The sequence below is a fragment of the Sebastes fasciatus genome, chromosome 10, assembly GCF_043250625.1.
Source record: "Sebastes fasciatus isolate fSebFas1 chromosome 10, fSebFas1.pri, whole genome shotgun sequence".
NCBI classification, from domain to species: Eukaryota; Metazoa; Chordata; class Actinopteri; order Perciformes; family Sebastidae; genus Sebastes; species Sebastes fasciatus.
Genome location: NC_133804.1, coordinates 10109116 through 10121806, shown reverse-complemented (window position 1 = coordinate 10121806; position 12691 = coordinate 10109116). Strand labels below are relative to the sequence as shown.

Sequence of the window (12691 nt, the reverse complement as noted above, 5' to 3'; positions counted from 1 at the left end):
GAGCGCTGCAGACGGCAGCCGCTCACAGGCTGCAATATGGTGTCCACTGAAAGTGCTTGTTTTTGGCATGACAGGCTCTGATTGTTATTATAAGTGTTTGACATTATGGAAAAAGTCTCGCTCATCGTGTTGCCAGAAGACAACAGTGGAATAGTGGAATATATCCATGGTGGAAACGCGAGTGCCTGCCGGGAAGAGTTTGTTATGTTTGAGTACAGAGAGTGTAGCTTAGTGTTATCTAAAAGGTTTTCAATGCCATGGCTCAAAACCCACCTCTTCACCAAGGCCTATGGCCTCTAGCTACTGTTACATTTGTTGTATTTATTTATGTCTTTGTTAAGCGTCCTTGGGTTTCATGAAAGGCGCTATATAAATCCAAGATATTATTATTATTATTATGGCTGAATATGTGGATGAGGAATTTGAATTGATCGATGGCCGCCCGTATTTATTTGAGCCAGAGTATACGGATATACCAGATTTCACAACGAGGCTTCTCCTTGAGCAGGACTTGGACACAATAACAAACAGAGCGGATCAAACTAAAGGTAAGAAAAAGGTTTTATTTCTCTTTGGGCTCCTTTCCATCATGTTGTCAGACACTTACTGTATGATAACAATCTGAGCCTGTCAGTGGCAAAAGCAAGCACTTTTAGTGAACGTAACATTACATTGATGCTGCTCACTTGCAGCTTGTTCGCGGCTGCCGGTTACCGCGTTCTCCCTCAATACTGGACCAGTTTCAAAAATTGTTGTCCCCGTTAGTCACTTAGACACACAAACATGGGAAAATAGGGTTGAAAAATACCAAAGTTATCCTTTTAAATAAGAGAACAATCAGAAAACATCTGGGTGGTCTCAGGGTTTAAGAGACTAATCATGTGCAGTTAACGCAACGGTTTCCATATAATCCATTCACTTGTTCTCTGTCAGCTCTCTTTTTACTTTTCTGTTTGCGTACGGATTAAACAAACAAAGTTTAACATGTTAATTAGTAATTAGTGGGCGTTATAGGTGTTAATGGACGGATTTGGGAACTTTGAAGAGAGACATGCTAGCTGTTTCCCTCTGTTTGCAGTGTTTATGCTAAGCTAAGCTAATCTCTTCCTTACTTAAGATACATATTTCATGCACAAACATGAGAGCGGTATCGACCTTCTCATCTAACTATCAACAAGAAAACTGTTAAGCATACTTCCCATAATATCTAATTATTCCTTAAAACAGGGCTCAGGTTTCTATGGGGAAATGGGTTTCTACAGCTTAGTCTCATTAGCATAGTATTTTCCAGACTTAAAATTGCTGAGGGATCCAGTGAAATGTCTTCCCTTCATATGGGTCGCAAACCAAATAAATAAATAGAAAGGACCATCGCTTTTCAACCCTTTGAAATAAGATGTTTTGATCAATCTCAAACGCTCAGTTGTGTCGTCCTCCTCATTAACTCTGAGGTCTTTGAGCGGTCGTTTCAGTACTGTGGTTTGCACAAAAGCCTGATTGGAAGTCGTCTTGTAAATGATTGACCATTCAATAGGTAATCAACCAGTTGTTAATGGGCAGTGTGCCGCTGGGAAATGAGAGACTGGAGATTGACTGATTGTAAATAATTATTGCAATATCTAGATCTAGTTTCTTTAATAGTGGTTTGACAACCACAGAGGGTAACAATTTATAATAACCATCATTTATAAATGGTTAATTTATAGTTAATTAAACTTAGTTAATAGTTATTTCACTGTTAACAAACAACAAAATGATCATTAATAATGTTTACTAATTATTAGTATTGCTATCATTTATTTTATTCCGACAGTTTATTGTTGCACACATTATAACATGTTATATACTATATATATATATATATATATATGTATATATATATATATATATATATATATACATATATATATATAAATAAGTATTTGTTAATGATTAAGATATTATTTGTAAACTTTATAGAAATTGTTTGTAAGACATATATAAAAATTACCTACTGTAGATAGATATTTGTGAGACTTTATTAATGGTTAATAATTGGTTTGTAAACCATCTATAAACATTATTTTGATGGCTGTTGTAAAAATACAACTGATGATTATAATACCTTGTTAAATGGATAAAAAAATACTTTGTAAAGCTTCTATAAGCTTTATTTAGATAGTTAATATTTTGTAAATGGTTAATGAGTTTGTGACCCATCTATCTATGTTATGTTTATAGATGTTTTACAACCAATTTCTTGAAGGTTTACAATTCCTCTGGTAATCATTAACAAATATATAATATAGTATATAAAATGTTATATTGTGTGCAACAATAAACTGTTAATAAATACTTAACTAATGTAATCAGAATGAAATTGATATTGTCTCTACCAGCTACGATACAATATATAATTTATAAACGAATTATTTCATATTACACAAACTAATGATAAAATAACATAAATGATAGCATTACTAATAATTAGTAAACATAGTTAATTATCACCTGTTAATGAAGTTTAATTAACTATCAATTTGCCATTTATGATGGTATTATTATTATTATTGCTATTATTATTAAGTGTTACCCTGCAGGGTTACCAGAATGCAAGGAAATGTCCAGTATAGTTCAAATATCATTAGTTAGGAAATTACAGAACATATAATAAATCCGTTGGGAAGAGGATAGTGCGAACAGGTGAACAGTCTTTACCACCCTTCCAAGACCTTCCGACAGCAGACGGGACTAGAGCTGTGTTGAGAAGAGCGAATGGAAAGGTGACAAATGTACTGTAGAGTACCTGGGAGTAAAGATATCATCTGCAGTGGCAGGGAGATAGCCCCTCTCGACAGTTTTGACAGAGCTGGCTCTATGGAGAAAAATGTGTGCTTGTGCAAAATACAAATCTGTGCATGGAAATTTTTCAAGAATGTGGCCCATTGTCTCGTTTTCCCCAACGTCCTCTCTCACCTGTGCAAAAAAAGATATAGTGGATGTATAAACGTAAGCGTTATTGCGCTCTCGGTTCATTATGGCTAAAACAGCCATTTTAAAGATGCCATCGAGGCTTAAACTTTTGAACTTTCTATTGGTAATTTGAGAGATAATGTTTCCGCTCGCTGTGTTTCGCCACTTTTTTTTGTGGAAGGCTGTAGACAAACAGTGGAGCTGCGAGAGAGAGCGCTTCCCATAAGCACTGAGATATCGCAGGCACACCAGAAGCTTTGTCCACTCGAGTGTATGGTCTCGTACTCAGATTGCATCTCTCCATCCCCAGGCTTTCTCTCTCCTCCTGATCCGTCCCCTCCTCTCCTTATCTGTTAGAGCTGCATTTCATCTGCTCCAGCTCTCTCCCGATCTTTCACCTTTTTCCAACTCCTATGATCCTATTTTTTTTTATTTGCCCCGCTTTACTGAACCCCCTTCCCTCGCCTCCTATCCTCCTCTACCCTCACTGTGTTACCTGTCTTTCTGTCCTCTACTGAACTCTCTTTTCTTCTCTTCTCTGCTTGTTATTTCCTCCGTTCTCTCTGATCTGCACTGTTGCTTCGGTCCTGTCCCCCCTTGCCCTCCCTTGTTCTCTCTTTTCAACCCATGTTTTCCCCTGATCCTTCCTTCTCTGTACTTCCTAGCATGTGCAGAAACATTGGGGGGGAGGGATACATGCACGTTTGGAAATAATATTACGGCAATATAAATATTAGATTTCTTTTTCGATGCTGGGTTTGTTGTGGCTCTGTGTGCGCAAGAGGACACCAAGGGCTTATTTTTCATGAACCCAGCAGTGCCCAGATCACAGTCAAGTGCGCCCTGCCCATCAGGAGATTGCCAATCGCACTTTTGGTAATTTCGCGGCCAATCATGGCCAATCATATTGACTACTTTCACCCCCTTTAAACACAGAGACATGCAGAGTTTCAAATATGAACACAGCAGCTCAAATATACTGCCAGGAGCATTGGATTCACTTTTGTGGACATGTTGATGATCTGCTGGTCGCCATGTTTTCTGTGCGTACAGTAATAGACTACTTTTTCTGTTAGTAAACATGATGACGTATTTTGTGGGCAGAGTGTTAATTGGAGGCAGAAACATTCTCTGAACACATTAGTTAACGCTGGTTAGCAAGTTTGTTGTTCTTTTAATGATGGCTGGGCTGAAGAAAATACTAGTTTCTCTCTATGTATGTGTGTCACTCACTCTCCAGGATCAAAACCCATTGAGAAAGTTAACATTAACCAATGAGAGGGAGAAGAGTAGACAATGGATGTATTAAGGGAACTGGATACAGCGTTGGAGGAGGGGCCCCGTTCATTCCTATGAGAGTTGCTCATTGGCGCATGAAGCCTAAATGGCTCGACTTCCGTCTGGAAAAGTACCCGTATATTTACGGACCATGGGCAACTGGGACATGCGCAGTAGCGTCCGCTCAGTCACATGATTCGGTCACGGGGTCCCAACGTCACAGTCTGGGTCTCACTCACATGAACGGAGGAAAGGAAATAACTCTGGATTCAGCTATTAGTGCATTTTACAACTTTAAAAACGTAATTTTTTAAATAAGGGCTATTAGAGTGTTCGTACTGGGAAGTTGATTCAACTAAAAAAAAATGTATCCGCTGAGTTACAGACGTCTCTTTCTCAATGTAAGTCTATGGGAAAAAGTATTTGTGGGCCCAACGTCATCACGTGACCGACACGGAAGTGGCAGTACCGCCGTTTGGCCACTACAAAAGTCCAGATCGTCGACCGGCGCACTTCCTGGGGGCTTGATATGTACGTGTCACTCACTCTCCAGGATCAAAACTCATTGAGAAAGTTAACATTAACCAATGAGAGGGAGCGGAGTAGACGACTGGCTAGTTAGCTAGCTAAATTGTCTGGAGTCTGACAAGCTAGCTAGCTATTGCCTGCTCTCCTCTTGGCAAAGTAGTCTCCTTGTGGCGAGGAGTGAGGCAGAGCGACCGTGACCCAGCGCTGTCCACTGTTGGGCTCATTTTCTGTAGCATGGTGGAATTAGCAAGGTAGCTAGCTAAATAGCGAGTCGCTAAATGAGTAAAATTGAACAACGTAATACTTCATCCACACACTTTTGTCTTAGCAAAGGAAAGCACATTGCTATCGCCAGATGAGTGACAACTTTGTTCGGCTCATTTTCTGTGTTGCATGACGGCCTGGTGGAATTAGCAAGCTAAGTTAGCTAAGTAGCCAGCCGTCCAACCAGCGTCAGCGCTGTGAAGATAAATTGAGGGCGTATAAATCTTTGGATGCCTATAGTTAACTATCTTTCAATAAAGTCAATCAAAAAAAGAGTCGTACAATATCTGCAAAGTGTTTCAGAGATGGAGAGAAAAGGTTGCTAATAGTTTACTGCTAACCGTAGCCAATGGCTTAGGGGCTAAATATTAGCAACACTTTCTCTCCATCTCTGAAACGCTTGGCCGATATTGTGGCTCGCTAGAGCCTCGAATCACAGTTTGTCATCTCAAATGTATGTTACATCTGGATTCTGGCACCAACAACACAGAAAGATGACATTTTTGATGTGAAACTTTAGCCAACTGTTAGTGTTAGCCTCCGGTCTTTCTTTTGCTTTGCCTCCAGCTAACGCCATGACGTAATCATGACATCGACACATAAAGGGTCTATAGTGTGTGATTGTATTTAGCATCTCAAATAAAATCCATACAAAACATCCACATACGACAGTAGTGCCATAAACAAAATGGAAGTAGAATTTAATATGTGGTTTAATTTTTGCATGGAATTTTTTTTTTTTAGGAAATTATTCCTAAAGTTTGCCAAAATAGCTGGGAACGAAAAATTGGAACCTCTTTAATCTTCACATCGCCACATAAACGCAATCCTGGTAATGATCCACAAATAAATTGGGGCAGTTTTTTGTTTCTGGGAACACCGCTATAAAACAATCTCCGTCGTATCATGTTGCTCATCACGGCCTCATGTCTGCCTGAATTTTAATTAAAACATGTGTTCAGGCGACACTTTTGCCAAACTCGTTAACGGCAGCCAGCCGTTACCACGGTTACACAGTGTTTTGAATGGAGACACCGGGTGAAGACTGGCAGGAACGGACCATCCTGAGGGAGTTGTTAGCGGAGGGACAAGTTTTCAGTGACCCACAGTTTTTCATGGATCTGTATGAATGCCTCCGACTCGAGCACGCATGTTGATTTGCAGGAGAAACTCTAGAATAATCAATCAAAACGACAAGTGTGTTGGCACATAATCACGGCGGTTTCTGTGGTTATTTTGCAACAGTCTGATGCTTGTTTAACAAAACCTGCTGATCTGTGCGACATCGCTCCAGTTAGAGACTGCAGATGGAACCAATACCTGCTGCCTTCAGATGACTGTAAAGAGAGTTAACATACTAAAGCAAATGCCTTCAGTACAGGCCACTAAATCTTAGATACAGAGCTGGTAAGAATGAATCGTTATTCTGCCTCGCTGGCATTAATGCCATAACAGGAATAAGCTTTTTCTTCTCCGTGTGATCACGTGTCAGCTGGTTGGTAAGTGTAGAATAAAAGCAGAAAGGCGAATGAAACATGAATAAAAGGGATTTGTGTGATTTCAGAGCAAAGTATTATGGAACACAAGTATGCTGAGCTGTCGACCTGCTCTGAGAAGGCAGGCGGCAGACCACGTGAGATACACTCATTCTTGGCACTAAGATTGCAGTGCGCCGCTAGATTGGCATCCCATTATGACAAACGGCGAGTCACCAAGATACCAACATAGAGTCCAAAGATTCCATCTCAACAAAATAAGAAAAACACTGGATTTACAGGATAAAAAATCCAAACAAGCAGCATAAGAAACAGTGTGAATTTTGCATAAATGTGCCTGGGGATGTACAGATAACATGCAGCCTCGCTCTCACTACTGGATGCTGTGTCCCTGTTTTCCATAAAGCTTATTTAAAGTGAAGAAATGTGCTGTTTTATGTTAGTTTTTTGCGAGGTTATTTTGCTATGGCCAGTTAATGTTGAGCAGCTTCTCTAAACCTTTAGCTAAGGTGAAGGCACACAAAATACTTAAGTAGAAAACCAGTTTATCCTTCAAATTTACCATATTTGTTGCCATATATTAGAGGCTACAGCCCCTCCTCCTTGCCCTAATGGATCCTGGAGTTGTGTTGGTACACAGACGTACACACACTCATCAGCCAACACGTGTGTGTGCGTCCACACACACCCTCCATGTGTTCACACATAGCCAGAGAGAACAAGAGAAAGGGAGATCATGCTCTGTTTGCTGGGGTGAACACACTGCCTGAGGCTCCAGCAGAGGGAAATGAAAGCTTTCACCTGTGAGATATTGAGTGTGCATTCATGTACTATAGCGTGCATGCGTGTTGTTTGTGAGAGAGTGTGTGTACGTGCGTCAACGTGCGTGCCGTTTCCTGTAATATAGCTACAGTGATGTTCGGTCATGAAGCAGTTCTCAAAACACTGACACTTTCCCTTTGAGATTGCTTTGCCCGTTTTGTCCTGGAAAAGCCTTGTTCCTCAAATAAAATCAGTTTTATTGTTTTTTTTCCCTTCTTTTTACGGGATGATGTCCCTGCTGACGGCAATGTATTTATGGCAACCTTTGATGCATTTTCATAAGGATGGATTGGTTTCCAGGCCACGGAACAGGTTCTTCAAGGGGGTTGCAATGTGACTTTAAGGGTCAGAAATTACGCAACACTAATACAGTATGTTACATTTTAAGACACGTGTATTTTTCACTTCAATATGGATTTAAACTCCATGCCTCTCAGTTCTGTTTCTGCCCTTCAAAAACTCAAGATCACAAGCCTATCAATGCTTAAGGCACACAAAATTGAAACAAATGAACCTTTTGAATGAACTTAACAGAGAGTTCCTGTACTAAGAACTTTTGTTCAACACTATGTGGTTTCTATTTCTCTTTCACAATCCCCAGCGTCCCAAATTACCCATTATTCCCTCCCCGCCCATCACTTTATCGATTATACAATTGAGTTGGAGATTTAAGTTGGCCCCGTGTGCCTGCCGAGAGTTTCTCTTAAAGGGAATCTCCTGAGTTTGTACGTAATGTGAGCGCCCCTACTTACTTGCAAATTTCCCCACTGTGGGACTGATAAAGGAATATCTTATCTTATCTTATCTTAATATTCCACCATCTCTTCTGGTTTTATGCTGCTTCGCTCCCCAGTTTCCCTCGAGTGCCCATCGATTCACAGGTATGTTGGTTATCAATGAAGCAAGTTCAGAATGATCAATGCCAACAGTGATTGACAGCGACAGCTGATCTTTTACCACATTTGTGTCCAACGCGTCAAGTTCTCCTTACTGTATACTATATCATAATCTTCATTTAAGCAATGTTATGTAATATATTATATTATATTTTATATCATATTTTTAAATTGTCACTGTATTGGACTCCTTCTGCTTGTCGGCAAAATGTTTAAGAGAAAGGACAGAATGTATCTCAAGTAAATTGGTATTTATTAACATCTCTCTACATCCCAATGCCTGATGGAGAGCAGAGAACATGCAGAGAAAGAGGAAACCTGTTATTTAAAGTTCCAGTAAAATGGAAGGAGAGCATCTTTAGCTTCTGTACTGTGACGTATTACCCAGTGCAAAGGAATATTTGAACAGTGTACAGTTGCAAGAGGGATTTAAATCAAATCCTTAGCATTTGATTGGTCCACTAAAAAATGGGCTGGCTTAGAATATACCGCAATACAGAGCCTCCGCACACACCTCGCTTCCGATAAAAGTTGCGGATTGGTTGCTTGGTGCATGTCATGATATTATAGGTTAAAATTAGTTGGTACGAGCTTACGTAAGCACACGTCATATTTGGGGTTTACAGAAAGAAAAGATGATATATATATTAAATTGGTTTATTGGGATTTTACAAATTGATTATATCAAAATATCAATTAGGATTGCAACATTTGAAATAAACCCCAAACCAACCCCCCGCCCACACACACCCACATCCCCTTCAATCATACAGAAAGTGTGACAAAATAGGGACAACAATGTAAAGAAAGAAGCCAATAATAATAACAACACACAGGTGATAATGACAATAGTAACAATCAACTAAACTAACAGCAGCAAAGCTATAACTTAATAAAATACTAGTTTTGATAAAGTACTAGTTTTGATAATAATGAACATATCAGACAAACACAATTAAATAATGCATTGGGAACTTATAATAAAAGAAAATTATAATAAAATTAGTAACATTATTGTAAAAGAGGTGCACAATATGACTGGGGAAGTGATCTAAAAGGGTTAAAAACACATTTTTGTTTTCATCTTGACTTTAAGGAAAGGTGTAATGACTTTTAAGTTAACTGTCCTACAGTATATATAAATGCTTTACTTAAAACAGCACTAATCAATATTTTTATACAAACTAATGATCAAACCACTGAGTGTTATTTCAAATGGGTCACTCATAGTGACGAGACCACAGAGAATAACATTTTAATGTCTTTCAGCCCACTGTTTTGGTTTTCCAGTCCACAAACTATCAGCGAAGTTGTTTCCAGACACAGCAGGCAGCTGTTTTCAGTGTAAAAGCTCAGATGAACCCACTCAACACTCTACCTCCTAGCATCAAACGGCAGACACAGTTAGCAACTATCTTGTGAACGTAGCATTTAGCCGCTAAAGAGCCAGATATTTGGTAACCGAAAGGAGAGTGAGTATCTGACTTACATTTGTCAGTTGGCCAGAAACATGACTCTAAGTGAATGCTAATGTTGCACTGTGTCTGCTGGGTCTGTAAGTAAGCAACTGTTTGTTTTTGTGGCCAAAAATCACCACTGAAAAAGGCTGATGACATGTAAGTATGTTTGGGTGTTTACATGTTTTCGAGAGCTCCCTCGGCTTTGTCACCTGCTGCCTTTTGAACGTATCCCAAGTCTGAAGTGGTAAACTACTGTCGAAACATGTTTAATCCTGCCAAGCCAAAAAAAATCTGTTGATAGTGTTGTTGGTTGTAGTGGGAAGCTGCACAGCGTATCATTACAACTAAGAGGCCAAGCAGCTAATTCTAGGGCTCCTTCATGAAGACGGGCTGCTCCTGATTACGCCTCCACTTCTCACTGATCTCTCTCAAACACACACACTGATGAGATCTCGCCACAGGCCTTTCATCTGTCTCACCACTCGATACAGTATACTGTAGTGTTGCGAGAGATGGGGGAATGCGTATGCGTGTGTGCAAAGTCTGGCTGTCGAGTTCTGTGCAAATGCCACCACATACAGTCATTTCGCTGCACATACTGTAGTGTTAGACACAACAGGTCTACAGCACATAGTTGTTACTGTGAATAACATCAAGCCCTCTTGTGTGTTTGCATTTCAGTATCCGTCGGCTACGAGTACGAGGCGTGTCCCGGCGTTATCCAGTGGGAGAGGAGGACCGCTCTGATGCAGGGATTTGAACTGGTGCCCTCAAACCTGGGAGGGTGGTCTCTGGACAAACACCACGCCCTCAACATACGCAGTGGTGAGAACAAACAATATACACATGCCCTTATTTTCAAATGCACAAATTGAATTTTTGTATGTTTTTTCTTCCTTTGACTCAGTCACATACAGCCGAGGTCACTAATAGGCTGACCGCGTTCTGGACCCGGACCCAGACGCCGTCCTATCCAGACCCGGAACTATAACCGATAGATAATTGAGAATTATTTAATTTTGACGGAGCATTGCTCTTCTAACCGGTGCAGCTTTTCTAGCCTTCACGCCGAATTCACACCAAGCAGCGGCAAAATGCGGCTTCTCTGAGGCCAGGAGGCGTATTCATGTGTTTCAGGTGGGAAGAAATTCCTTGTAACGATAGGTCAACATGTCACATGATCTGTTAACCAATTGGCTGCGGGGGTATTCTCTGGCCGCACTTCACCTTTTCCCAACTTTTGTTTGATCGCACTTTGCCGCAGAATCAAACGGCCACAGCTTGCTGAGCTCGGGAGCAGCCGCCGCAGCTTTTCATAGACATTACATGGCAGCTTGCCGCAGGCTGCACTTCGCCACTGCTCTGGTGTGAATTCAGCGTTACAGCACTGGTTTAGTGGCGTAGGAAACTCACAGACCAGTTGCATGTATTGTAAGTCATCCAACGTGATGCTACTCAGCCAATCAAATCTGTGCATTCCGATAAGTATTGCGAGTCGAGTCAGTGAGTGACACACACACACACACACACACACAAACACAATACCCAGTCAAATCCAAACTGAGGGCACAGAAAATAAACGATTGAATCTGCTACTTCAATATATATGGCACTGAATCATAACGCAAGTTAGACATTATGATATTGCGGACCTTTGCTTGAGTTTTAATTGAATACCCCTGAGTATCCCAAATAAATAAGGATCAAAATGCTACGAGATAAAAACAATATCTTTAGTTTACTTTATTTGACATTCATGAAGGAGTACATAAAATCTCACACAACTATGAAAATGTCAAGGCTTAAGGTCTGAGGATTATTTTCTAATGCCGTACTTGAAGTAAAGATAGCAAAAATGCAGGAGTCCAGGGGTTCTCATTTATAATCGCACGCACAAAACGGGGCCTGAAATGTGCGAATGCCACTTCCCACACAAAAGTTGTGATCTATAAAAAGAAACGTGACGAGAGAATGTGCTGTACAGAAACTATGAACCCATGCGTACGCACGTTGTGGAGGCAGGGGAAACTGCCGACGCAGATGGTGATGAGGTGGTGAATTGAAGCCAGACTGCAGAAATTAAATGTGAAAGAAATCATCATATGTATAATAATGCCTTCCACACATTTAACTTCACCTCATATCACACGTTACTTATAGATCCACTTTATCAGAAACATTTAAACCAGAAGTGTTATTTGTGCTAGTGAGCCATAACTATTCCATAAGGACTTTACAAATGTAAAATATATCAGCCAACTCAAATCTCAAATCAAATTCCGCTCAATATCTTATCAGCGCTGTCTCACCATCACGTTCCCTCCACCTCTGAAGCTGAGAGGAGAGGGCCGGACTACCGACACTCGTGGTCAGCTGTGGAGCAGCTGATGAAATCATCATCATCGGTTGTAGAAATCCAAGATTACATCAAAAGGCATTAAAGAATGGCAAAACAGAGCGCCAATAGTTTTAATAATATCTTCTAAAACTGTTCAGATATCACCAAGTACCATATTAGTTTTGATAAAGTTGTTGTGTGTAAAACCGCTGCAGTGAACATAACATGACATATTCATTTATTTATGATATGCTTTATTTATGATTTTGATTTATTTATTAGATAGGGACAGATACAGTATACATGGACAAAATGAAAACAGCTATACGATGCAACTATCAGACTGTCTCCAGTGCGCCACTGCCACACACACTTTGATTCCTCCAGTCACCTCTACCCGGCACATCTTCACCACCTGCACATATGGATTGTCGAAATAAAGCAAGTGACAGCTCTCACACAATCGTTACTCTACATATTCTCATTATCATTATCAGTCCTAATCATAATGCAGGACAAGTTCACCATAACAACTTAGATAAATAAAATAAATAAATAAATTGTTCACCTATCAAACTTCCTTTCTCAAATGATATCCAGGGTGGGGGATACCACTGATTGTCGCGATCATTTTCACAAGTATATAACAACTGCGGT

At 40.2% G+C, this 12691-nt stretch overlaps 1 protein-coding gene across 2 annotated transcripts in view; it reads left to right on the top strand.

Moving 5' to 3' along the window:
- The window catches only part of tenm1 (teneurin transmembrane protein 1), a 213779-nt gene that overhangs the window by 137975 nt on the left and 63113 nt on the right, over nt 1-12691 (top strand). For both annotated transcript variants that reach the window (XM_074648019.1, XM_074648020.1), the window contains one exon: nt 10378-10521. In XM_074648019.1, the coding sequence (XP_074504120.1) occupies nt 10378-10521 (144 nt within the window). The remainder of the gene's footprint in view (nt 1-10377; nt 10522-12691) is intronic.